At 38.8% G+C, this 26,541-nt stretch overlaps 1 protein-coding gene across 1 annotated transcript in view; it reads right to left on the bottom strand.

Moving 5' to 3' along the window:
- Positions 1-138: 138 nt before the first annotated feature.
- LOC103514118 overlaps positions 139-26,541 on the bottom strand; it is a gene marked incomplete at its 3' end in the record, with an annotated part of 76,816 nt that continues 50,413 nt past the window's right edge. Inside the window, exons 3-12 of the mRNA XM_008478981.1 lie at positions 11,232-11,375; positions 9,365-9,567; positions 5,262-5,443; positions 4,641-4,764; positions 3,874-4,034; positions 3,214-3,566; positions 2,687-2,920; positions 1,218-1,469; positions 758-853; positions 139-310 (exon numbers count right to left, since the gene is read on the bottom strand). Of these exons, the coding sequence (XP_008477203.1) occupies positions 139-310; positions 758-853; positions 1,218-1,469; positions 2,687-2,920; positions 3,214-3,566; positions 3,874-4,034; positions 4,641-4,764; positions 5,262-5,443; positions 9,365-9,567; positions 11,232-11,375 (1,921 nt within the window). The remainder of the gene's footprint in view (positions 311-757; positions 854-1,217; positions 1,470-2,686; positions 2,921-3,213; positions 3,567-3,873; positions 4,035-4,640; positions 4,765-5,261; positions 5,444-9,364; positions 9,568-11,231; positions 11,376-26,541) is intronic.

The raw sequence follows: 26,541 nt of genomic DNA on the forward strand, positions 1-26,541 counted from the left end.
TTCTAGAGATAGAGCGATCAGTGTGTGAACTATGAAATGTGAAATGTGAATGAGTGAATGGATCTCGTTCTTATAATAGTCCTATTTGGACAGGATACACAAAATATATTCTAGTCTACATTTTGGAGAGGGCCTTACTTGGTTTCACACCGATCCCCCGTGGTGATATGATTGCACAAGCACACATTATTGGAAGCACATGTCCCGCCATTCTGACATGGGGGAGTACAGGTGAGTGTTGGACACTGCACTGAACTGGCGTTCGCTGAACTGCAGGATTCATTATTGCAGCTCTCTGAAGTACAGTTCACTGGAACAGAGGAAAATATTTAATTCCCGCCACCCATCAGACCGTCCGACAGACCACGGTCTGTCAGACCGCCGCGCGCCGGAATGTGTGTGGCAGAAAAAGCTTCAGGCCCAGATCTCTCAGACGGTCTGACAGACCTAGGTCTCCAGATTTTTCGGCCACACACGTTCCGGCTGTCTGGGAGACGCTTTTGAGTAGATACACATTATGTCAAAGGTACACATAGGTACTCAATAATATAGGTCTGTACTGTAAGTAAGTTCGAAAATAGAAAATGGGCTCTAATGTCACTCGATCACTCCTTTTTCGCTGTCAGCCTAGTTAGCTAAATAGATAAGGTTCTCGGAATGACTGGCGTTCTACTACTTCGCTTTCGGGGCAATAAGAATAACAAGACAAGACTAGATCTGAGATTCTGGTGTTAAGTGTGATGAGTTTATGACTCACATGTTTCACAGTTTGGTCCTGAAGTTCCCACAGGACAAGAGCAATGATTAGGTGAACTGCAGATACCTCCATGCTGACATGGAGGTTCACAAACGGCTGAAACAAAATTAAGAAATATGTATGTAGGAATGAGGCCAGCGAACCAAAGTTTCTAACTTTTTGATTAAAAATAAGGTTCGCCACAACTTAGTTCTACTCTTTACAATATACAATATTGAACCCTAGACTTTCGGTGTGTAAGCCTAGTATGAGACCCACTCGACCACGGAGGTTAGGTACTTAATTAGGATGTATTATTGCATCTTTTTTACATTTTTTTTTTTTTTTTTTTTTTTTTAACTTTGTTTTATGTGGAAGAGGTATGTTTTTTTTCGATAGTTTCGATATCTTATTCTTTACTGATCAGAAAAGTCCGGTATTGAATTGCATGTGTTCCAAAATCGGCAATCATTTAACTCACGATCTTTGCAGGTGGGCCCAGTATACAGTTTCGGGCAGTAGCAAGTGTCCGGCCGAACACAGGTGCCTCCATGCTCGCAGGTCGCTCTACATACCGGCACCTCACACAATTCCCCCGTGTAACCTTCCACACAGTGGCATTTGCGGTGAAGCTCCACAGTGAGGTACGGCCAGACAGATTTGGGCTCAAAGTTGGCGCACTGACCCCCGTTCAGACAAGGACAACTGGGGAAAGCGGTCTCTCGGACCGTGTCTGAAAAAGGTGTAAGTAAGCAATAGGTTAAAAGAGGGATAAAATTGGGTGGAAGAGCACCTTCAGGGGAACCCTAAAGACTATAAATGTAATTACTTATAATCACCCTCTTTCGACTTAAATTATTATGAGACCATACTTTTAATTGTAACATGTGAAGAATAACCCTGTTGTTATGAGGCCTTATTCGCCGGGACTTTGACTTTTCAATTGGGTCCCACGAGGCTGATTGCACTCAAAAGTAACTTACAGCTCGTAATGTACGAATTTTGTTGGACAAGCTTTGTTAAATTTCATAAATTCAATTAACTAGGTACCTAAGTACCTATATTATAACTACATAACGTCCATTTAGCACCTCTCATTTTTGAAGGTTCGCAGTTTGCGTTTTTTAACACTTTTGTTAAATAAAACCTCTCTGTAAAACATAAAAGGAATAAAACGCTTCCCTAGAGAGCTTTCTCTTTCCCTCTCCCTCTCTCCTTTTCTCCCATGCACCCACTCGTGTGCTCTCTTTCTTCCTCTTTCGCCTTAAATTATGGCAACTTAGCAGAAAACTGCTTCAGTTAGCACAAAACGATGTTGCCAAATAATTAGATAACGAAAAATTCTTTCTTTTTCTTTTCCTTTCCAAAAAGTAATAGGTTTGAGCGTTTGAGACTCGGAAAAAAATAAGGAGTGTATTAAGAAATTGTGCACCCACCTAGGGAAAACGGAATTCAAGCTTACCAAAGCTCTTCAAAGAAAGGAGTTCAGTGTGAGTTAAGTCCTATGAATTGTGAGCTAGGAATGGTGTAGTCATCAGCTACTTTACAAGCTGAATCCTATTCCATTAGAATTTTCTTGGTTCTCCTCTACGTCTTCTAAGAAGACTCTTCTCCCTTCAATCTTCGAGAAGACAAGACGCGTTTTAAATTAATTTCAGGTGGGTACATGTCTACCCATCCATAGCTCGCGTAACACCTGCGTCTTGAAATTATGTATTTCATTTCGCCCTTGTTTAAACAAAAGATTTTTTCTTCTCGGTTCAGCTAGAGAAAATAACTTATATTTTTCCGCAAGATGTCTTCTACAGGATAGGGATAAAGTCCCGGGACGGAACTTGACAAGAAGAAGACGAAGAATAAAAGAAGTAAACGAAGGAAGAAGAAGAAAACGAAGGAAAAAGAAGAAAGAAGGCAAATTGTTACATGTGGAATGCCACAAATGAAGCTTACCATCTTCAACACGATGACTTCCGAGCAAGGACAAGATCATGTTTTTTCGTCTCAAATGATGCGATGGCGTGGGACAAGGCTGAGCATTACACGTGCGGGATTCAACGCGCTCATCTCCACTCTGAAGGCAGAGTTCCAATTTCTTCACATCCATATCCACACATCTGGAGTGTCGGGTTTGAGTTCCCCCTCCACAGGTCGCTGAACATTTACCCCAGTGCGACCATTCCACTTCTGAAAATATGTATTAGAAATCACAAATACGGAAGGAGAAAAAGAAAGATGACAAATCGTTAAATGTGGAATGCCACAAATACAAATAATGTATTAAACAGATGAAATTCAGGAAAAACGAACGTCTGATCAGCATTGCAAAGAATTAAATGAGGGACTTTAGCAAACACCTCAACCGATCATACAAAATTGATTAAATTCCCTGGCCTGCGGCCGTGAGGTTAATATTATTTCCCTCTCGAAGTCTTTCCTGTCCTCATACAAGTCCTTCACCGATCCACTTAGCCACTTACCATACATAGCAGCATTCTCCAAACCACTTCCTTCGAGGTCATCATCCTCCGTATCTCTAGACGCATCATCTTGAGTCCACCCTAGATGTGAACCTTCCTCCGTAGATGGCAACTCCTTAACAGCTGCAAGCAATAGCTTATCAGATGCTTCTGCAGTTGACCCCTCATACCATTGGTCCATCAATTTGTCCTTGTGCGGCTGATCCCCCAGCATACCATTGAAGTCTTCATGGAGGGAGTTACTGTCACCGGAGAGGTTAGACGCTATCGAGTGACGTTTGGTGAGATATGACGTAAGGACGAAATGGTCTATCGGATCCTCGGTTGGAGGATCCATTTCTGGGCTGATCAACCTGAGAAAGAGGAGGCTAAACTTAGCATATAGAGTCATCAATTTGGTGTTGAACCTGCTGGTTGCAAGATAATGGTTCTGTTATATGTTTTTAAAACATATTAGATTAATGCACCATTAATACGGCATACGATCACCTATTCGGTCTACGGTTTGTATTATAGGATTGGATATTAGTTCGTTCTGCTCTCAATACTATGATTTGACATAGGAAAAGCAACACGTTCACTCCGATTTTTCCATTGAACTCCGATTTAGTTTTGCTTGGACCATAAAGGTTCCTTCACTGACGGAATAACATCACTTACCTATTAACATTCGAAAGGTCAGGTGGAATTTTGGTCGGTGGAAATGAAAGCGTTGTAGTGTTCAGAAACGCTCGGTCCAAAAATTTGACGGTGGATTTATTAATACATTGGTGTTTGATGGCATCCGAATTAGGGACAAGCAGAAGTTGTTCAATATCACCCTAAAAGAGACAATATGGATAATCCTTAAAATCTTCGTCTGATCGTCTCATGCTCTAATCCTAATATCTTCATCTGATCCTTAAAAGTATCTACTCGAATCGAGTCGCTTGCCTCTAGATTTAATCGGTTTCTATTTCTATGGGTTTCAATTTCAATCAAATGTTTGAATACGTACAATTTCGACACCAGTAGCATGCAACCACACTGAGGGAGCTTGACCTATGAAGCAAACCAGTCCTGATCGGAACATTCCTGGGACTCAAAACCAACCACGAAGCAGTGGAAGTTGAAGACTGCTGAAGCACTTACTATTATTATTTGCAGCATGCGATGCATGGTAAAGTCGATCCACTGTACTCGCTACTAGAGAGCTAAAGAGGAAAGTGGTGAAACCCCTATAGATTTAGCCTAAGCGTACGTTCCTTTCCCAATTTTCATGGTGGTAATGGTGAAAAATAGGGAAATGGAACCTGGCATTATACCATTTCCCACCATTACCACCTACAACTTGCGAAAGGAACATAGGACTCTTCTCTGCTGATAGTCCTGATATAGCAAGTTAGTAATAGAAACGTCTCTGTGGTTCTCAGGTATGAGTAACTTACCGTGAACAGATACCCAACCACTAGATCTGCATCCTCAGGAGTGTCTAGAGATTCCCTCGGCAGAAGATAGTTGTAAACCCATTCACAATCTACGTAGCTGTGAATCCGATTGTTATCCAGGATTCTGAAACATATATACAATGAATGAACGTTTTTTTTTTTTTTTTTCAGATGTATGATAGACGGAAATAAACTTAACTATAAAAACGGAGGACTTATCGTCCTGAAATCGAAGAGACAAGGAAGTCAGGATTGGAGAAAGTCAGCCATTCCGAGAACGAACCTTATCTCTTTAGGATAAAGTTCGGGAACCCGTGACCTAGCGCTTACAAGGCAGTTGCCCTACCTTTCAAAGTAACCAGTCTGGTCTACCTCTTAGGCCAGCCACTCACGCTCAGACCGCGGTCTAACAGACCTAGTTCTCTGAGAGGTCTTAACGTGTGTTGCGGGACATCTTTAGATCGCGGTCTCTCAAACCATCTGACAGACCTAAGGTCTCAAGCTTTTTCCACTACACACCGTACACGTTCAGACTCTGACAGACCCAGGTCTGTGAGACCGCGGTCTGTCAGACAGTTTGACCGTGAGTGGCGAGCATTTTTAAATAGTGAGAAATCTTACCCGATTGCTATCTGATGCCATTTGCCATCTCCAACCATGCTAGGGATCACCACTGACTGTACCGTACTATTAGCATTGGAATGTACAAGACGGATGAACTTTGAGTCGTACAGCTCCAGAGATAAATAGACGTTCTTGTGGCGGCGGGACTTGAGACTCAATATAGTACCCTGTTGCTTACCCTGGAAACATACAACAAAATACATATTTAATATCGACAAAGTTGGGTCCCGTACAAGTCTTTTTCTCTAAATCAGAACTAGAGTTCACTGAAGTGTTAAACAAAATGTTCAAAAACCTTGAAATGAAAATCCATTTCGTCTTAGTATAGGCCGCGCGGCACGGCGCTTTGAACTCTCGACGATCGCGCGCCTCCCGGCACGCTTGATTAGCAAATAAAAGAATATCCTGTTAGATTAAATAGTCCATATTTTCCTTTTATCTTCATGTTTTTTATACCTACTCATTTGATTAGATAAACTTGAGGATTGACGTACGGGGGCTTTTATAAACCATTTGCATTGTGACGGCCTCACAGAACGGCGTAAAGGCTAGACGTGTCAATCAGTTATTATGACATTGACGAGACTAAAGTGGTACATTTATCACGTATTGGTAGAAACGAACGTTTGAAAAAATTGTTAAGTGATTTGGATTTTTCATATGGACGTGTTGGATAAACACATTTTCCATTTGCCCGGATTTTACCCTTATCAATTTTCTGACAGAATTCTTCCATTTGTAGATTTAGGTTTCGTAGAAATTCCTAACAATTAAAGTAGGTAGGTCTAGGTATATATTTAGGATTTGAAAATAGATTTTTTTTTTCAAGAGGTTTGATAGAGGTAACTGTAACTGCTAGGGTCTTATCGTCCCGAAATCGAAGAGAGAAGGAAGACAGGGTAGGAGAAAGCCAGACGTTCCGAGAGCGAACCTTATCCCTTCAAGATAAAATCCACCCCGGGCGGGAATCGAACCTACGGCCTAGCGCTTACAAGGCAAATGCGATACCAACCAAGCTAACTAGGCTGAGTAACTGTAACTGCTGTAACTGTAAAATTCTCTGAAGTGCTGAATACACCTCCTGTACTCGAGAAATTGATTGAGATGATGGGAAACGGTGAATACACAGAAAAAAATAGAAAGTAATATACAAATTCCAGATCAAAGAGCGTGAAACAACTCTGTTTTCGCTTTCGTTCTTCATTTCTTAAAAAAATATGATAAATCAGTGGCATGTCAAGGGGACGGTGCAGTGAGGCGCTGTTACCTCGAAACGGCCTGACGCACTAGAGATGGGAAAAGAACGTACGAACGAACTGTAGGAACTTGTTCTTTGAAAAAGGTCGTTCCTGAACGGAACTGTTCTTTCTGAACGGTAAGTTCATTTCAATCAACCGTTCACCTTGCAACAAGAACAAGAACTTCAATTGAGTTTGATCTTTTGCCTCTTTATTTATTTATTTTTTTGACAGTAATTTTTTTTTTTAATATTATTTTTTTTTAATAACAGTGTTTGTAATTCTGTATTGATAATTTGTCCAAATTTCCATGTAAAATTGTAAATAATATTATTTTTTTTTAATAACAGTGTTTGTAATTCTGTATTGATAATTTGTCCAAATTTCCATGTAAAATTGTAAAACAAGCAAACGTAGATTTGTACAAATAAATGCTTTATTAAATTAATTAAAATTAAATTAATTAATTAATTAAAACATTATTATTTTGATGGATTTTAATTACCTATAATACCTACTGAACAATATTTTTTAGAACTAGCAATAAAAATTCAATTTTCGTTGAACCTCATTTCACGAAATGTAGGGACTTGATCTTTGAAAAAGTTCGTTCCCGACCTGTCTGTCCTCTGTGACCTGAAGTCCTGAACAGCCTGAACTGAACGGAACGGAACTGATACGAATAAGAATAATGAATACTATAGGATCAAAAGATGGTAAAAGAACGTACCTATACGAACGATAGTATTAGGAAGAGGAAATAGATTCAAGAGAGCCGACATGAGCCGAGAAGAATATTTGAATCGGTTAACTCCGCCACAGTACCCCCACTCCTTTTCTTTTTTCTCTCTTCTCTCTCTCTCGCGTCCAGCGTGTGCTATGAATCTTGAAGCTATCCACTTGTAGTACATCCAGTACAAATCTGTAAGCAAATCTAGTACCATCTAGTACCTATGCACTTGAATCTCTTTACTTTGTACTTCCTCGTACATATTTCTGCAGAAGAACTTGTACTTATCGTGGAGATCTCACTGCCCCCCCCCCCTTGAATATGCATTCTACATCAGCCTAGATCAAGTGAACGCCTGACTGAACTGAACTTATATTGGGAACAGTTCCATGAAAGGAACTGAACGGTTGGAACTTATTCCCTAAAGTGAACCGATCTTTGCCACCTCTATGACGCACTGCCGATGCCGTGCACTCAGATCAAACAATATGTAAGCTACGTATGAATTTATGATCCTATAAAGCAGGAGTGGCCATAACGTGGCTCGCGAGCCGCATTCTAATCATGACTCATACTTGTTGAAAAAATTCTCTGAAGATCAGCATTTTCATGAGTCTGAAATGTGATACCAGAAGATTGTAGACCAATTTTTTTTTAGACTTTAAGGGATCGTGGCTCCCGAAGGTAAGGTTAGTGGCCACCCTTGCCGTAAAGTAAATCGACATGAAGAATTTTGAGACTTTAAGGGATCGTGGCTCCCGAAGGTAAGGTTAGTGGCCACCCTTGCCGTAAAGTAAATCGACATGAAGAATTTTGGCGGGTTTAGAAGTATTGACATTTCAAATTGAGGGTGTTTTACTGCCCCTCGTGATGCGCCACTACAATAAAGTAACCAGAACGAGAGCAATTTATTTTGTGTTTGTCGAAAATGTAAAAAAAAGAAGCAAAAAACGCGCTGGAATAAGAACACAAGATGAAGGAAAAATAATGAAGGGGAGGGGAAGATGAAGTGGAGGCAAATATTATTTGAAGAAGGAGGAGAAGGAGAAGAAGTAGCAGAAGAAGGAGGAGAAGAACAAGAAGTAGCAGAAGAAAACTGATGAATCTGATGATACGTAGGAGAAAGAAAAACATTTCATTTCTCATAACCAGAATTTGGTAGGAAATACCACCTACGAGTACAAAGAAGAAGAAGAAGAAGAAGAAGAAGAAGAAGAAGAAGAAGAAGAAGAAGAAGATATTACCGTACGCTGTACCGTTCGTACGCTCATATTTCCGTACACTGGGATAAGCGTATAAACCCTGGTTTTAGTCCAGAAGCAAAAGTCTTGTTTATATCCGGTCTCAGTTTCATTTCATTTCCTAAAGTTCTATGGAGGAACCCAGACAGAGCAAGAAGGAAAGGGGTGGAGAGAGAATACAAACAACGATAGGTACGTACCTACCTACTTCCTAAAGATTTTTTTTTTTTTTTTTTTTTAAAAACCCCCCCCCACAAAAGGGGGGGGGGGGGAAGGGTTTTTCCCCCCGCCCACGTACCTACTTCCTAAAGATTTTTTTTTGAAAAAACCCTGCCAATCAAGAGAGGAGAGGGAAAGGTAAGTTTACTCCCGAGTCCCAAAAAATTTCATGTATGAGTTTACTCCGCTAATACCTGCCTTGGTCATTAGGTTGTTTGTAGTATAATTATTATCTATTCTGGTCTTCAGTAGTTTAGGTAAGCAATTGAGAATATTGAGATTGAAAAGAGAGAAAGGGAGATCGTCCCCCTTTTATTATAATTTATGTTATAAAGCAGGAATGCCCAACCGGTAGATCGCGGATCGGTTTCAAATCGATCGCGACCAGCACACCTAGCAGTGTTTGAACCTGACAATATCATCTTGTACACCCGATTACTCTAAACTTGTCTCTCATTAAGTAAGTTGATCACAAGACTGTATTGAAAATTCAAGTCGATCTTCCTCTGAAAAGGTTGGGCACTAGGGTGATAAAGGGTAATTTTCTTTTTCTTCACCAATCTAGCCTTCAGGGTATGTGAGAAAGGGTAATAAAAAGTAAAAATTCTACTATTCCCACTTTAATAAGTAATAAGTACCTAAATGTTTTTTTTTTTTTTTTAATCTACTCACATTGGCATGCACCCGCAATGAGATGAGGACGGAGCAGGCACCCTGAAAGTTGACCTTGGGAAACGCCACCTCATTCCCGGGCAGCCACAGATAGGAGCCTTTCCTCAACCGCCAGGCAGTTTCCCGGCCCGGCACTCTCTCCCATTGACGGCCCATGTGCTGGAGGACCTCATTGCTTTTGATTTCCAGAGGATCCACCACACCTGTGGGAATAGAATGGAGTAGATTAAACTGTGTCTCAAACGAACCGGTGGGAATAAATGGGTTACTTACTTTCTGTGTCCGGTCATACCTGATTGATCCAATGGTTAGTGAGATATGTAGGTTCATGGGTACTGGGTAGGGTAGATTTGGATTATGGGATAAATGGGTCAAAGCCTCCTTTGACCTATTGAGGGTGCGATCCAAGAATCTGTTAAGTCCAATTTCATGGTCACAATAGATCTACATGGCTCGCAGTGATAATCGGAGCGAGTTGTACTATGCTAATGTTTTTGATAGTGCTTCCCAGAATTTCATTACGGTCTACAACGTTTGTGCTAATAGGTTATTTTGAATTTTGTCCCAAGTTATTTTAATGTTAAATGGAACATAAATACTCTAGGACACTCTAGGTGAAATGTGAATCATGTTTTGTATAATGTAGGCTTGTGGTTGTAGAGTGCAGGGCCCCCTTTCTATCCTACGGATGTAATATTACCGTAGGTTATTCTCTCAATGAACCATTGTGCCTCTTCCATTATTCCATTGAAAACAATATGATAGTAACGAGCGCTCACTGTAATGGGTTTCCTCTCCATTCAAGCATGGACATTTATAGACAGTGAAAAAAAGCCACAGTAATGTATATCCCCCCATGTCATAAATGTATTTTTCTTTGGTACCTATACCTCGTAATTTTCTCCTAGCATTGTACATGCACATCTCCTCATTTTGTGAAAGAGTAAGGCCGGCCACTCATGCTCCTACTGTCGGACAGAGCTAGGCCCAGCCCAACATGTGTGGCGGAAAGAGCTTCCGACTTCTAGGTCTCTCAGACGGTCTGAAAACTGAAGGCGGAAGCTTTCTCCGGCGCGGCGGTCTGAGGTAGGTCTGTCTGACAGTCGGGGCTTGAGGGGCTGGCCTAATGCATGGTTCCGGGTCGATAATATCCTTAAGTTTAATAAACAGCTGCATTTCCATTGGAAGACAATGATGTTCAAAGATTTTCCCTTTTCTTTTCATCCGTCGCAAAACTTAGAAACAAAACCAACTTGTGAAAAAACAATTTAAAACTTTCAAACCCTTTCTCCTTTTTTGCAAACCTTAAATTTAATTTCCAGATGATGATGGATTTGTGTATTTTAATTACAAAACTTCTACCATTATTTAAAATTTTAATTCATATTTATTCCAAGACCTTTTAATATCCGTCACGAAGTCTCATTAAAACTTGCACGTTGTCTTATAAGGCTCAAGACTTGGTATGTGGAATATCACTGAATTGACTACTAGGGGTGATCACACGAAACCAGTAGCTGGACTGCCTACTGGACCCGTGTGTTCTAGCCATTAGAATGACAGTTTGGAAGAGCAATATTATAATACGCGGTCGAGTGCGTGAAGGTGTGTTCAGGTTTTACAAGTTTTTCGCCTGGTCATTGCATACTTTTTTCTTTGCCCAGGAAAATATTCAAGGGTGACATACTGCGTAAGTCCCTAATCATGTATTGTGGGGCAGCTCCAAAACCCCAAAAAATCAATTCTACTCACTCATTCTCCAATAAGTACGAAAAAAAAATCTCATAAACTATCCCCCAAATTAACCCCGATGTTCCCTGAGTATCTGTAGTTGTTTCATGTGGAATGGTAGTATTATTTGGCTTACCTTCACAGGGGAAATCATTGCAGGTTCGCCTTTCCTTGTTCCAGCTCTGACAGCCCCCACTCCTCTCACAGTATCGCCACCTCTCCTGGGTCCCCCCGCCACATTTCGAGCTGCAGATTGTCCAATCCGACCAGTCGCTCCAACCTGGGAACACCAATAATAAAACGAGGACTAAATTAACTCCCTGTAGTTATTTGGCAAGGTCCGCAAGGTGAATGTTTGTAATGCTTTGATGATGAGAAAGAAGAGGACTTGGAAAGTAAAGTACTTAGGTAAGTTGTTGTAGCAGCTTCAGCTGTAGCCGAATGATGATGGCAGGAAAATATCTTTTATATGTCATACACCGGAGTAATGGTCCTTTGGTCCTCACTGCAGCATTGTAGGATTTTTCCCAATATCTCAATAATCCTAAAATCCAATGTTTACCTAATACCATGCTGGCACCGGTCGCTATGCGCATTTATAGTCACGGAATCAATCATTTGCATGATGCAAATTTCTTGACCCCGCCGGGAATCGAACCCGGGTCTCCCGCGTGCAACGCGATCGCAGTGACCACTACGCCATGGGAGCTGACAGAGTAGTCCACTGAAAAGAGTAGTTCTTTGTAACTCACCCACTCTGTAGTCGGTTCTGAAGAGCTCGATGTCATGTTTAATATTCTACCAGGAAAAACTCGTACATGTCAAACGGAAAGCCTTTCATTTACCGAGAGCAATGTGCTAATTTAAAATTTTACATGAGTCAAGTGTAAATTTCAGGGTAATAATGTAAGTGCCCGTGTGTACTTCAAAGGAAACGAGAGGCCTAGAGAGAAACATATGCACTCTCTCTTGGTCGTTTTATGTGCAGCAATTTTTGTAAAATGCAAGTGAAATTCGGGAGTCTTTGTTCTATTACTACGCCAAAACCGTATGTACCTATTTAAAATTTTGTTACTTTAAAAAGCTAACTATGTATTGGATACTACTCCAAAAACAAAAGCGATCAAATATAAAGAGCTAAGCTCTGAAATCCTTTTACAGAAAACCTTCAAAACCCACCGGAACGGTAGATCCTGACTAGAAATGTCGACTCAACTTAAAGGGAGAAAGTCAAAGTGGAAGAAGAGGAAGAAGGAGGAGGAGGAGGAGGAAACAAACAGATGTAAGTAGAGTTAAGTACTCATTCGTCCTAAACAAACATCAGACCATAGGAGTGAAAGAGATTACGTTGATAATTAGGATTATGAATATTTAACTGCCTCATCAAAAAGTTGGGAAAAGGAAAATTCCGAAGCCAAGTAGAAAGCCAGTCTGTCATGCATACAAATTTAACATTGGGTTTCATTAGATAAGTTTTGAAAAGACAGCAGCACAACCTTTGTGAAAGGTTATTAAAGATGAAGGTAGTTATGAAGTTCTTACACTTCTAGAGAATGTGACTTATCTACCCACATATGTCGTCAACATTTACCTATCTAACTTATGTATAGGAACTAGCATCATTCAAAGAAAAAGTTCAAAGTTAAATTTAGACTTTTTTCGAAGAATTCTAGGATATTAGACGCAGAAAATTTTCTTTCCATTATTTTTGTACTGCTGACTTAATTTTCCATAGAAATTAAATGATAATTTAGTTTATTGGTTTGGGACAAAGAAAATTGTGGGACTGGTAGTTTGGATTTAATCGTTTACAGTCTTTCCGTAGAAAATTAGAAATCCCAGCAAAAAGGCAAGGTAGCAGAAATCTGATAATCCAACTTAAATTTTCAATGTAAAAGGATTCCATGTTCCATGAGTTCCATCCCACATGATTAAAAAACTTGAGCTACCTATTGGTTTTTGGGATTGTTTCTAGATTCTAATTTCGTTTTATCGAGGATGAGGATAAAGTCCTCGGAATGTTTACCGTTCGCCCGGGGAATGCTCCTCTGTTTGTCCGGAATGTAAACTTTCGTCAGATTTAAACAGAAAGTTCTGCTTGTTATTTGTTCCGAACTTCTTCCAATTTTTGAATCGTTATCGAAATTCCAGAGGCAAATAAGTTTTATCTCCCATGTAATACCGTGGGTAGATAAGTAGGTGGATGTGGATGCATACTGGAAAACTCGTATGCTGGTACGAAGCATAGACCGATAAATGAAATGCCTTGAAAAATGTTGTTGTTCCTGATAAGGCCGAAACTTTATCCCCCCTCCCCCTATACCTATATTGCGGTAACCTGTAATGATGAATTTTTCATTGTTACAGCAAGGAATACTCAGTATCGAAAATCAAATAGGTACTGTGAAAATATTGATGGTGCACGTCGGATGGTATTGCATTGACTATACTTGGTCGTTATACCCGACTATACTTTTTTAGGGAAAACTTTGAAAACAACATACTATTTCGTAGTATGTGCAAAATAACCAAGTAAGCATTGTCAATAGTATTGATAGTGCCCACCCACTATATTATTCATCAAAAGGATATTGGGCCTCTAAGAGTGCAGCTTTTGGGTTTTGCTTCAACAACAAAGACTTTCTGTGTTAGCTTGATTTGAGAATCAAAGGCTTTCGGCCTTCGCTTAAGAAACAAAGCAACGACTTAAGATATCAAAATGAAGAAGATTTACATGCTAAAATGACATGAATTCAAAACAGCATAATCCTTCTCAACACGATGTTAAAATATCAGGTCCGTATTTACACTCTGGTATTACGGCCACTCCAGGTGGAATGGCAACATGGCAAGGATTCACAGCGAAAGAAAATTCAAGATTTTCAAAATTTCTTTTGCCGTTTCCTATTGTGTTTTAGTCGAAATAATTGCCCTATACTTAAATATGTCGACAAAAAAAGTCGAAATCTGGTCGAATCAAATTCAGGATTCTCAAGAAACAGAAACTGAATCTTTGATTTCTCGCCCCTTCCTCCATTTTCCCACATTTTTTTTTTCCATTTAATTTTACTACTTCCATGTTTATTTTATGTATTTCACTGTTTACTTCTTTGTATATAGGTAATTTTATTTCACTACCTCTAGTACCTCCGAGTCCCAAAGTGTTGTCTCTAAAACCAAACCTCATGCAAGACACCAGCATGGCATGCTAAACACGAATCGAACACGAATACAATTAGGTGCAATAGTATTGTTGTGCAGGATACTAGGGTATCTTAAAGTGGAATAATTATGTTGTTCTCCTACTATGGTACATACAAAATTACACTACTACTAGATTTAAGTTTCAGTTCTTAGAAATGATACTCTTCGTTACCATCTAAAATCCAACAAAGGTCGATCCCCTACATTGACAAAAATTTGTACTCGTTTTTCGATTGTAAATATTTGAACGCCTCATGAGCTCGTTGCCCTCTGGGAAGATGTTAGACGAAGTATTTTATTATTATTATTATTATTATTATTATTATTATTATTATTATTATTATTATTATTATTATTATTTATATATATAAAAATATTATTATTAATAACCTACTGGAAATTTTAAAACACAAGTGTCAGTATTATACATACATAACTTTGTTTACCAATAACTTTGATTTTTGACGAACTGTCCATCCCAAACTACTGACCAATCACGTTACTTACTCGTCAAGATCAGGTTTGTGAAACGTCAGGTATCACTTCATATTTGTAAGCCTTCATATTTGTCTTTTGTAATCTAATCTGATGCGGCTAAGACTGACACAGCTGGTTCAAAAACTGGCCAAGTGTCAGGCCAGTGAAACATAATCACAATAGCTATATTAGACATACCTGCCTAAATTTATTCAGCCGTTTACCGTTTTTATTTGGCTGAGCAAATAAATTGTGTAAAAAAACTATCCCACCAAAAACATTCCCTGTAAAAATAAGGCCAAGTTCCTGACCTCATCCTCCTCAAAAAGTCGGCCCATGAATGTAGTGATATTTTTATACCTATTTAGATTTTTGACTCATCAGGATTAAAGATCTCAGCAATGTACAATGTACATCCTGCCCAAGTTAAAAAGTGAGTGAAATATCTACCTAGTTATTTTTTATGGCTTACTTTTTTACTTTCCTTATCCTATAGGAAGGAAAGTAATGTAATCGGGTCAAATTTTCGATGGTCAGATTTTAGTGCCAAAACACGTTTTGAGGTCCCTAGAGCCTAAATCCAAAGTTTCAGCCATTGGTCCGTGTGTGTGTCTGTCTGTAAACAAAATATCTCGAGAACGGTAAGAACTAGAGACTTGAAATTTGGTATGTAGCTGTCAACGGTTGGCGGCATTTTACCGCTTTTTGGCGGTTTTCGGTGTAATTTAACAATATCTCGAGAACGGTATTATGTAGTTTTTCCTTTTTACTTTTCCTTATCCTATAGGAAGGAAAGTAATGTAATCGGGTCAAATTTTCGATGGTCAGTTTTTAGTGTCAAAACACGTTTTGAGGTCCCTAGAGCCTAAATCCAAAGTTTCAGCCATTGGTCCGTGTGTGTGTCTGTCTGTAAACAAAATATCTCGAGAACGGTAAGAGCTAGAGACTTTAAATTTGGTATGTATCTTTCAAATGTGACAAGGATGCGACACGAAACTTTTGGTTAAGACCGGCGCAACGCTTGGCGGCATTTTAGCGCTTTTTGGCGTTTTTCGGTGTAATTTAACAATATCTTGGGAACGGTATAAGCTAAAGTTCATAAATGTGACAAGGATGCAACACAAAACGTTTGGTTAAAATAGGTGCTGCGGTTGGCGTTATTTTGACCGCTTTTTGGCGGGTTTCGACCGCCTTTTGGCGGTTTTCAGCTATATCAAAAGTTCAACTTAGCGACGTTTTCATTCTATACATATGTATATTTTGTAAAATAAAAGTAACAATTATTCAATTCCTGATATTCAGTATTAGAGCTAAATCTATTAAAATATTTTCATTTCATCTTTTGATCCTTTGGTACTGTTGGATGATTGAACGATTTAAAGCGGATATATCACATGGGCGACTATACAGTGTGTAACATATTTGTAGGTACTCGGGGTCGTTTGCTGTTGATCAACATCGAAGAATAGATACAGGGAGAAGAGGAAAAGCTCATTCTAATAAAAAGCAGGGTTGGGGACATATACGTACATGTAATAGTGGCGTGGGTACAGTTACTCCCTGGTCTCTTGTGAAGTTATCAGTTATACAGTGATGTCAAACCCCTTGGTTTCTTAACTTATTGTTTTATTACAAATTTTCATCAGTACCTAAATAGTTTCTTCAAATTGAATTGATTCCAAAGGCAAAGTAAACCTAGAGCCTTGACGAATGGATTGTCAAGTGTGCCTGAAGACATGTGATCTATTCCAATCCACTAGATTCCTCAGGGAGTAATTTATCCTCGGGCCTCGTCAATGACTTCCCCCGTTCCCCCTTGTCGTGAGTTTCATCCGATTTTTTTGTCGACTATCCTTGTGTTCAATGCAATTTAAATGAGTGTTACCACTGTGCACGGCACGATTTTTTTCCGAACGACAAGTGGGAACAACCTTCAAAGCCCCTCCACTGACATCACATGCAAAGGCATCAGGTGCCCTCCGCTGTGTTTTTATTACTTTTTCCAGGCAATTAAATGAGCGGATGTAGAAGAACAAATATTTGTTGCTCTGTCGGTAGTTATACTGTTTTGATTTACTGACGCGGCGCGGATAAAGTTGCCATTGTTGATAGCGAACTATAATTAAATTTATGCTTTCCTATTTCCCCTTATTTCGATCGCCGAGGCTTGGAGGGGTATTTTGCACTCAAAGGTAGGTGGGGTGGTAGAGACACCCATGTAAAAGGGTCGTCATCAAGTGAGGTAGTTACTCTTCTACCTATCCGTTGAATAATCTAATATATTAAAAACAATAGGTAGGTATACAACTTTATGTAGATAGGATAGGTACCTATAAATATTTTGTAGTTACTATAATTTTCACGGTACACATACGTATAAGCATTTCGTTTTGTTCTTTAATGAGGCAATAGGAAATTGTGGATCTGCAAAAATTGGAAAACATAAATTACATACATATATATCTACTTACAATTTCCACGAGGTTTTACCCTCATAAAAGCAAATTCCTAATGGTTCAAGTACCTACTATCAATATACCTCCCTTAAGGAAAAAGGAAATTCGTCCTAATGTCCGTATTTAAGGAAAGAGCTTTAGCTCCTTTATTGTGAGCACTAGTGTCCACTCAAATTCTTTAATCTCTTAATGTACTCTTAGTAATTACCTTAATGTAGGTAGTTACCTAGTTCTCATACTCTCAATGCAGGTTTTTATACCATGTGAGAGAGAATTAAGAAAATAACGACACATTATATGGAAGTGCAATGACCCTATCAGACTTTATCTTACTTCGTCTTCGACCTTTCAGGTCTGAGTGCACCCCGAACAACAGCGTGATGTGTGTCTAGAATTCTAGATGGTCACCAGTCCAATTCCATGAACATTGGTTAAACAAAGTTATTTGAAGGAACTGTTCCATGTATTGTGTCACTGTCACTAATCACGGGCTATCAAGCTGGAGTCCTGGCGGTACAGGAAAAGAGTAAATTAACAAAATTTGTATGAATGCCTGGTAACTATCTGTATATGCAATGTTTAATACAAAAGAGATTAGATCTTTGAAACTGGGAAGTAAACCACATACCTACATATCTTCCTCAGTTTTCCCTATTCCCCACCGTAATCACCAGGACATTTGCGAAAGGAAAATACGACTCTTCAAATGAAGCAAAACCTGAACATAGGAAAACTACCTGTTTTTTTTATCTCTGTTAAAGCAAACTCAATCTGCTTTAATGTTTGGCTCAAATTAAAACGACTTGCTTTATAGTTTTTCCTGAAGTTTCTAGTTTCCTGAATAAAAAACAACTTCACAAAACCGTTTTTTTTTTTTTTTCCTAACCCTTATAACTTTTCTATGGTTTGCTTTCTCTTTGTCCGTCTTACATTTTACCAGCTTTATATTTTCACGTCGTTTTTATGTTCCGTTTCTATGCAACCCACAGCTACCTTGTTTATGTAAAAGAAAGTACCAATAATAACAAGACGTGAAAGAGAGATAAGCCACCATTGCATCGCACTCAATGAAAGAATCTACGCTACGTAAATACCACAGTCTATACTTAAGTACCTACTTACTGCAACTTGGATTTATACAGGGTTTTCTTACATTTATAAGTCAACTAGCTGAATTCCGTCGCTTCGCTCCGGATCCCGCTAGTTCATCTCGAGGCATGGCCAAACTTGTAGAAAAGGCATGGCCGAACTTGTAGAAAATGATAAAAAATACGGTCGCGCTGCGCGCTCCCTATTATAGCCTATTAACTGCATAGTTAGTTATCAAACTAAAAACATAAACGAAACTCAAAATGTTGGTCGAGAGCGGAACATTTCTCTCCCGCAGTCTCTGCACTCTGTGTATTTCTTATGGAGATTTTAGCGATGAAAAATTGATCATATCTCGGGATCGGTTTAGATTTTCGCAAATTGAACACCTAGACCATAAAAGGAATATTCCTTCCAAATTTCAGCTTTCTAGGTATTGTGGTTCAGGAGATAGAGCGATCAGTGTGTGAAATGTGAATGGATCTTGATTTTATAATATAAGATTTTCCTTAGGTACTTTTTATGACTAGAGATAAAAAAATCTGGTGTGAACATCACACGACTTTCTATTACATTTGCGGAATACGTATTTGAAAAAAAAAAAAAAATGAAAAATTTTTCCAAGTCCCGAGCCTGAGCCGCCTACGGCGGCCGATTTTTTGTCGAAAATTTCCTATCTTAAAATACTCCCCGTGTAATGAGAGATCATTAAAAAGTGTCCAAAAATTGAACTTTTTTTTTAAAAAATTTTTTAAGTCCAAAATCGACCGCCTACGGCGGCCAATTTTCGACCAAAAAATTTCTATCTTAAAATACTCCCCGTGTAATGAGACTAATGAGGGATCATTAAAAAGTGTCCAAAAATTGAACTTTTTTTTTGAAAATTTTTCTAAGTCCAAAATCGACCGCCTACGGCGGCCACACAGTGGCAGTGTTGCCAGACGAATTGCCCGTCAAATGTGTCGGCATTTTTAGGTCGGATGACGGGAAAAAATTGGACCAACTGACCATTTCCCCGTGATTTGAAGCGAACCCCCTCCCCCTCAGGGTGTGTTTATGAACAGGGCTGAGATGAGCTCGGACGACGTGAGATAGCTGTCCCGGCGGCAATTTTTAAAATTCATTTTATATTTATTTTTGTTTGCTTTGTAATTTGCTTGTTTTTAATAGCTAATATAAATGATTCAGTAGTTTAGGTAAGCAATTGAGAATATTGAGATTGAAAAGAGAGAAAGGGAGATCGTCCCCCTTTTATTATAATTTATGTTATAAAGCAGGAATGCCCAACCGGTAGATCGCGGATCGGTTTCAAATCGATCGCGACCAGCACACCTAGCAGTGTTTGAACCTGACAATATCATCTTGTACACCCGATTACTCTAAACTTGTCTCTCATTAAGTAAGTTGATCACAAGACTGTATTGAAAATTCAAGTCGATCTTCCTCTGAAAAGGTTGGGCACTAGGGTGATAAAGGGTAATTTTCTTTTTCTTCACCAATCTAGCCTTCAGGGTATGTGAGAAAGGGTAATAAAAAGTAAAAATTCTACTATTCCCACTTTAATAAGTACCTAAATGTTTTTTTTTTTTTTTTTTTTTTTTTTTTTTACCTAGTAGGGAAAGTTGTGACGTTCACACCAGATTTTTTTCGAGGGTTATATGTTATATCACTCTATAACTGCTAAGGTTTTTATAGTGACGTCACATATCACATCATTCTCACCCAGCCTGAGTTGTACTAGGAAAATGTCAGCAGGGCGCGAGTGATCAGAACGCGAGGTCTGTCAGACCGTCTGAGAGGCGGAAAAAGGTTGAGACCTAGGTCTGTCAGACCGTCTGAGAGGTGGAAAAAGGTTGAGACCTAGGTCTGTCAGACCGTCTGAGTGGCGGAAAAAGGTCGAGACCTAGGTCTGTCAGACCGTCTGAGTGGCGGAAAAAAGGTCGAGACCTAGGTCTGTCAGACCGTCTGAGTGGCGGAAAAAGGTCGAGACCTAGGTCTGTCAGATCGTCTGAGAGGTGGAAAAAGGTTGAGACCTAGGTCTGTCAGACCGTCTGAGAGACCTGGGTTTGTTTTCTACCACAAACGTTTTGACGGTCTAACCGTGAATGGTTGGCCTAAGTTACCTCTTTTTTTTTTCTTTAGGCGCTTTCACTGATAAATGACAGGTCGTTCGCGCCGAGGGTTACCTCTTTATTCGTCGATTTCGGTACGATGAGACCTCAGTAAAGTTATAGGTCCATCTACCATTTATCTATCATCAAATCTCAAAAATAGATAAAATAAATGATGATAATAATAATAAATCAAGACGCTCGCCTGGTAAACAGGAGGGCGTGGGTTTGATCCCAGCTGAGGTATGGAATTGTATCCTCATTTATTTGAGAATTTGACCGCATAATAATAATAATAATAATAATAATAGACTCTTGAGTGGAAGGCAACCACTAGGCGAGGTTAACGCCTTAGGCGTTCTCTACCACCTAACCCTTAGAGCTCCATTATTATGTGGTCAAATTCTCAGATACATGATAAAATTCCATACCTCGGCTGGGATCGAACCCACGCCCTCCTGATTACCAGGCGAGCGTCCTGACCACTACGCCACCGCATAATAATGGAGCTCTAAGGGTTAGGTGGTAGAGAAGGCCTATGGCGTTAACCTCGCCTAGTGGTTGCCTTCCACTCAAGAGTCTATTATAATTATTATTATTATAATAAATAGGTACACGCTCTCTACCTCTCTCAGCCCCGAAATTTTGTCTAAAACAGAAGGTTATTTTAAAAGCTCAGGTTAAGGACAGTTAACTTTCAAGTCAGTATCAGGTGCTCTGAAGCGTCACCTAATGAGCAACAGAATGGCAACACAGCAAAACGGGGGGAGGATATTTATGGACAAACTTGTGACTAGCAATATCCGAGCTTCCTCTATGGGAGGGAAAGGGAGGGAGCACATTATACAGGCAAGGAGTGGGAGGGAGAGGAGAACGGTGATGGGAGGAGAGGTACAGAAAAGCTGGAGAGAGAGTGCTGGAAGAGAAGGAGAAGAAAAGACCGATGGAAGAGAGAAGAAGATTGGTAGAAGAGAAAGAAAGGCTAATGGAAGAGAAAGAGGAATAGATAAGACGAGAGGGAGAAGGAAGGAGAGAGAGAGAGAGAAAGATTGATGGAAGAGAGAGAGAGAGGAAGATAAGATAAGGTGATGGTAGAGAAAGAAAGACGGAGAAAGTTTGAGGGAGGAGAAAGAAAGAGAGGGACAGAGAAAGATTAAAGAGCGAGTTAGGGGGAAGGAGGAGAGGAGGATAGAGAGATAAAGAGTGGTGGGAGAGAGAAAGAAGAATGGTAGGGAGGGAGAAACAAAGGAGAGAGAGAGAGAGAGAGAATATGAAGGGAAGAGAAGAAATTAGTAGAATGGAACTGTTTAGATTTTAGAAGTTAATGTTAGGTGACACATAATACAGGGGTGTAGGTACTTCTTGTTTCTTGGATGCACTTGCTAGTATTAAGCTACATATTATTATTTAATCCATTTTTTCCCTGAGAAAACGGAAAACATAAAGTTCAAACTGGGGTTAATTTGATGTCTGAATTTACTTAAAGGTGAAAGTAATTTTTATCTATGTTATTAGGGGAAACGCGTGTTCTCGTAACTGCTTCCTCTTATCCTGTCTTCCATCTCTTGTGAATATTTTGGGACAACCTCAATTAAAGCTCAAAAACAACAACATTTAGTTCGATAAATACATATATAAATAATAGGTAAGTACAAGTTTGTCTGTTTTTTTTTTTTTTTTTTTTTTTTTTTTTTTTTTTTTTTTTTTTTTTTCTTTCTCATGCACGCACAGAGAGATTATAAAAAATTTTTTTTTTTTTTTTTTTACACTTTCACTTGCAAGCGCAGCAAGCGTATTCAGAAAACAGTACTTGTACTTGCACAAAACAATATTGCAAAAGTGTACCAAACTGAAAGTTTTCGACATTTATGCAAAATTCCCTCTCTCTCTCTTAATTCTCTCTTCATCTCTATGAAGAGAATAAAAAAGTAAATACCAACACAATAGAAATAGAAAGTAAGTCAACTTTCTAATATACAAACACATTGCTTGAGTTTGTGGCGAAAAGTTACCACATTCGTGACGACCCGTCCAATTTGTCGTTCGGAAAAAATCGTGTCGTGTGTAGTGGGAACACTCTCATTAATTTAAATTACATTGCCTAAAACTATTTTGTGTCGTTTGGGGGAAAAAAAAAAAAATCGTGTCGTGTGTAGTGGGAACACTCTCATTAATTTAAATTACATTGCCTACAAAACCATTTTGTGTCGTTTGGAAAAAAATCGTGTCGTGTGCAGTCGGAGCACTCTTATTTAATTTAAATTACATTGCCTAATTCGGAAAAATATCGGATGAAATTCACGATGAGCGGGGAAAGGGCCTTTCAGGTAAACTATGCAGGTAATTTATGGATCTATCTAGGCAGGAGTACAAAAAAAAAAAAAAAAATAAAAAAAATAAAAAAAAATAAAATAGTAAGTACAAAAAAATAATCTAAATTTTGACCGAAAACAATATTTTCCTATGTACCTATACTAACCTGCTTCCTGCTTCGGTGGTTTAGTGCTCATTGGTCAATTATTGTTTCCTATGTATATTCCTATAGCTTAGCTATACAATTACAGTATTATTCTTAATCTTTGAACAATTACATTTTGTTCTTCTCTTACAGGTTTCCATTCTAGTGTTGGAAATTCCAGGATCGACAGAAAAATTCCCCGAGTAGCAAGTCATGGGTATTCCTATTCCTACAGTGTAGTAGTGTACAGGCAACATATTGTGTCAGAAGAATGTCATTATTATGGTAAGTTTTAAACAAACAAATCCCTTTCAAATATGTAGGTATCTATGAAATAGTTATCGGCAAATCCCTATTCCGTACATGGAACAAGAAAAACATAAAATATTCTGACCTCGACCTAACGACCCCCGGATTACAACGCTTCTCCTCCGACCGTGAGAAAACTTCGCCATTAACTTTTGAAGAAGGGGAGTCGTAAAAATAAACTGTGTTCCACAAATATTCATAATTCACACTGAGAGCAGGTTTTTAGAAGTTGCTTCCAAAGTTTCCCATTCAAGGTATGTTTGTGTAGCCTCCCTATAATAACTTTCGCCCTACAATAGACCCCCCTCCACTTCCTCACGAATAAATTTCCTAGATCCATAAAAAAATTTAATATAAAGTAGGTGAGGGTACCTGAATGTTACATCATACAGACCAAGCACCTTTCTCGACTCCCGGCAAGCCTTTAACTCTAGAAGCATAATAAGTGGTAACTCTAGAAGCATAATAAGAAGTGGTAACTCTAGAAGCATAATAAGAAGTGGTAACTCTGGAAGCATAATAAGAAGTGGTAACTCTGGAAGCTGTGGTTAAATAATAAGATAGCGCAGATAAACTCATTTGATACCAACTCCTTATACACTGAAAATACTCCACACTAAAAATCAAGGTAAATGCTTTGTATTACACGTTTGCACGCATCATTGACTCTGACTCGTGGAGTACATACAATAGGTATACGTATACGTATTTCAATACATATCTTACTTTTTAAAGCACACTCCTTGAATACTACAGAATTACCTATAGGGACTTTTTAAGCAAAGAGCAACTCCGATTGTATTGAGGGCAATTTTTCAAGTTTTCGATCAGGTTAACCGAAAGTGCTCCTCCATCAGAATATATGTTCCGTAGAAACAGATTTCTATAGGAAGTGGAAGGAGAAACGCAAAGTTTTTTTTTCCTCTCTTCAATTTTTAATTTACGATTTCCTACAGTTAACCAAAGGCGTTACAGGCAGCTGTGTACAATTTTTACGAGCATTATTATCGAATAAAAAGTAGGTGGGGGAAGCTTTCTCCTCCTCTCCCAGTCTTTTCAAACACAATGTGTTTTGTCATATTGTAACAAAAATGAAGGGCAAACATTGGAACAATAATGAAATGGTAAACTTTTTCACCAAGAAGACGGAGAAACAAAAAACTCTCTGTGAAATATTGAAAACAAAGAGAAAATATTAGCAGAAAAGTCGCAGAAGAAAAAGAGAAAGAAGAGGAATTGATAAAAAGTTAGAAGAGCTTTCTTTTATTTCTTTTCTCTCTCTTTCCTCATTTCTGTAGTGAAGTTTTCTCTCCTTTTCCTTCTTTCTTTAGTGAAGTTTTCTCTCCTTCTCTGTCTTTGTCTCTCCTTTTCTTTAATTTTCTTCATTTAGATATATCTATGTATTTCTTTGTCATAAAATAGAAGTAGAACATTAGGTTATAAGCACAGTGCCAATCCCATATTAATCCCAACGGTAAAATTATGTCCAAAATAGGAGAATCCCTTTCGAAAAATCCCAGTTAGATGTTATCATGTTATTATGCCGGCCACTCACTTTCAGATGGTCTGACAGACCGTCGGAATGTATGCGGCGGAAAAAAGCTTCCGGATGAAGACTGTGAGGCCGTCAGAACTGACCACAGTCTGTCAGACAGTTGGTGAGTGGCTGGTCTAATCATGGTACCGCGCGGGTCTATGTATATTAGGCCTGTCTGACAGACCTGGGTCTGTCATACAGTTTGAGCGCGAATGGCGGAAAAATCTTGAAACGTAGACGGTCTGAAAGACCTAGTCTGAAGAATTTCCCACCACACACGTTCAGAAGGTCTGCGCGTGATCGGCTGGCATTAGAGTGTAGGATTCTGGAAATCCAAGGGATGCTTTTCTTTGTATACCTGTTTTGCTCCCATGTACTGGGTATTCCCTGAACACCAGTGATGTCAAATTACAAAGTTTTTGTACGTTGTACCTACAAGCACATTCCCATTTCTCTCCTTCTCTCTCTCTCTCTCGTGACAAATACCGGATGTAATAAGCACAATGCTAACAAACAGTGTATAGGTGCTTATTTCAAACAAACATTGGATTAAAAGAGATAGAAATGGAGTAAGCGAGAGAGAGAGAGAGAGAGAGAGAGAGAGAGAGAGAGAGAGAGAGAGAGAGAGAGAGAGAGAGAGAGAGAAACCCTGGTTGGATGATTTAAATTGCAAAGGAGGTCGCTGGAGTTTTTGCTCTATAAAATGGAGTGGTCTGATAACACAAAGAATAGGGAATTTTATGCTTACCTGGTTGGTGGTAAGTTCAACTTTTTAATAGGTACTTATCTGACTGAAGTGAAAACGGGATGGGAAGAGAGAGGATGGAAAAGACTTCAGCACGAATCTAGATGGAGTTCTATGGCGAACCTTTGATTATTTGAAGAGCTTTTCAATCACGCAAGAAAAATGGTGTGCACTGGACAATGACTTGAACGAGAAGGAAGCCAAAAAAAAAAGAACGTTTTTTTTGTTTTGTTGTTATCAACGAGAAAGGATTTTTTTCCTCGTTGCTATAATCAAACAGCTGATTTTAAATTATGTGAGTGGCGCGAATTCAAAAATAAATATTCACCACCAACTAACACAAAGTTGAAAAGTTTTCTATTAATTTTCTAAAGAATGAAAACGAGGTAGGTGCTTGCATGTAAATAATAAACTTTGAAAAACTCTGCCGTCTAACTTTCAACTTGTTCTAAAGATAGGTCTGGTGTTGCATATCTGTTTCATTTGAATATTTTTTATCATCATGATCGATATTTACGACTACTTCTCTAATCTTTTATAATACTCGTACATATCTACCTTTTTCCAATTACATACCAAGATGAATTACTAAAGAGTCTATAAATGACCATAGTACCTTCTTATTTACCTTTAGCTGTTTACAGCCATATTGCCTATCCTTCTGCTTCTTATTGAAAATACATTAAAATAAAATGCCCAAGGGGCCATAGGCCATGACTTGTGTCACACCGAACGGAACCGAACTCGCTCAGAACCGTTACGAAACAAGACGATGTGAGACGAAATGAAACGATTAACTTTCGCGAAACCTCGCTCTCTATCGGAGATAATCTAAATTTGGCTTCAAATTTCAAACTTTTTGCTTTCTTCCCACTTCATTCTTATTCCAGCTTCCAACTTTTTTCCTTCGAATAATTCCCGCTTTCCCCTTGGCAAGAGTTCTCATTTCGGAGTGTATTTACTTTATGAACTTATATTTAAGTCTCACATGACTTTGTTTAATGAAATCCCTTCTGTGTCTTTTCTCAGCCGTTTTGAATGTCTTCCTCTTTTTTTTGTA

The sequence above is a fragment of the Diaphorina citri genome, unplaced genomic scaffold (genome assembly GCF_000475195.1).
Source record: "Diaphorina citri unplaced genomic scaffold, Diaci psyllid genome assembly version 1.1 scaffold1084, whole genome shotgun sequence".
NCBI classification, from domain to species: Eukaryota; Metazoa; Arthropoda; class Insecta; order Hemiptera; family Psyllidae; genus Diaphorina; species Diaphorina citri.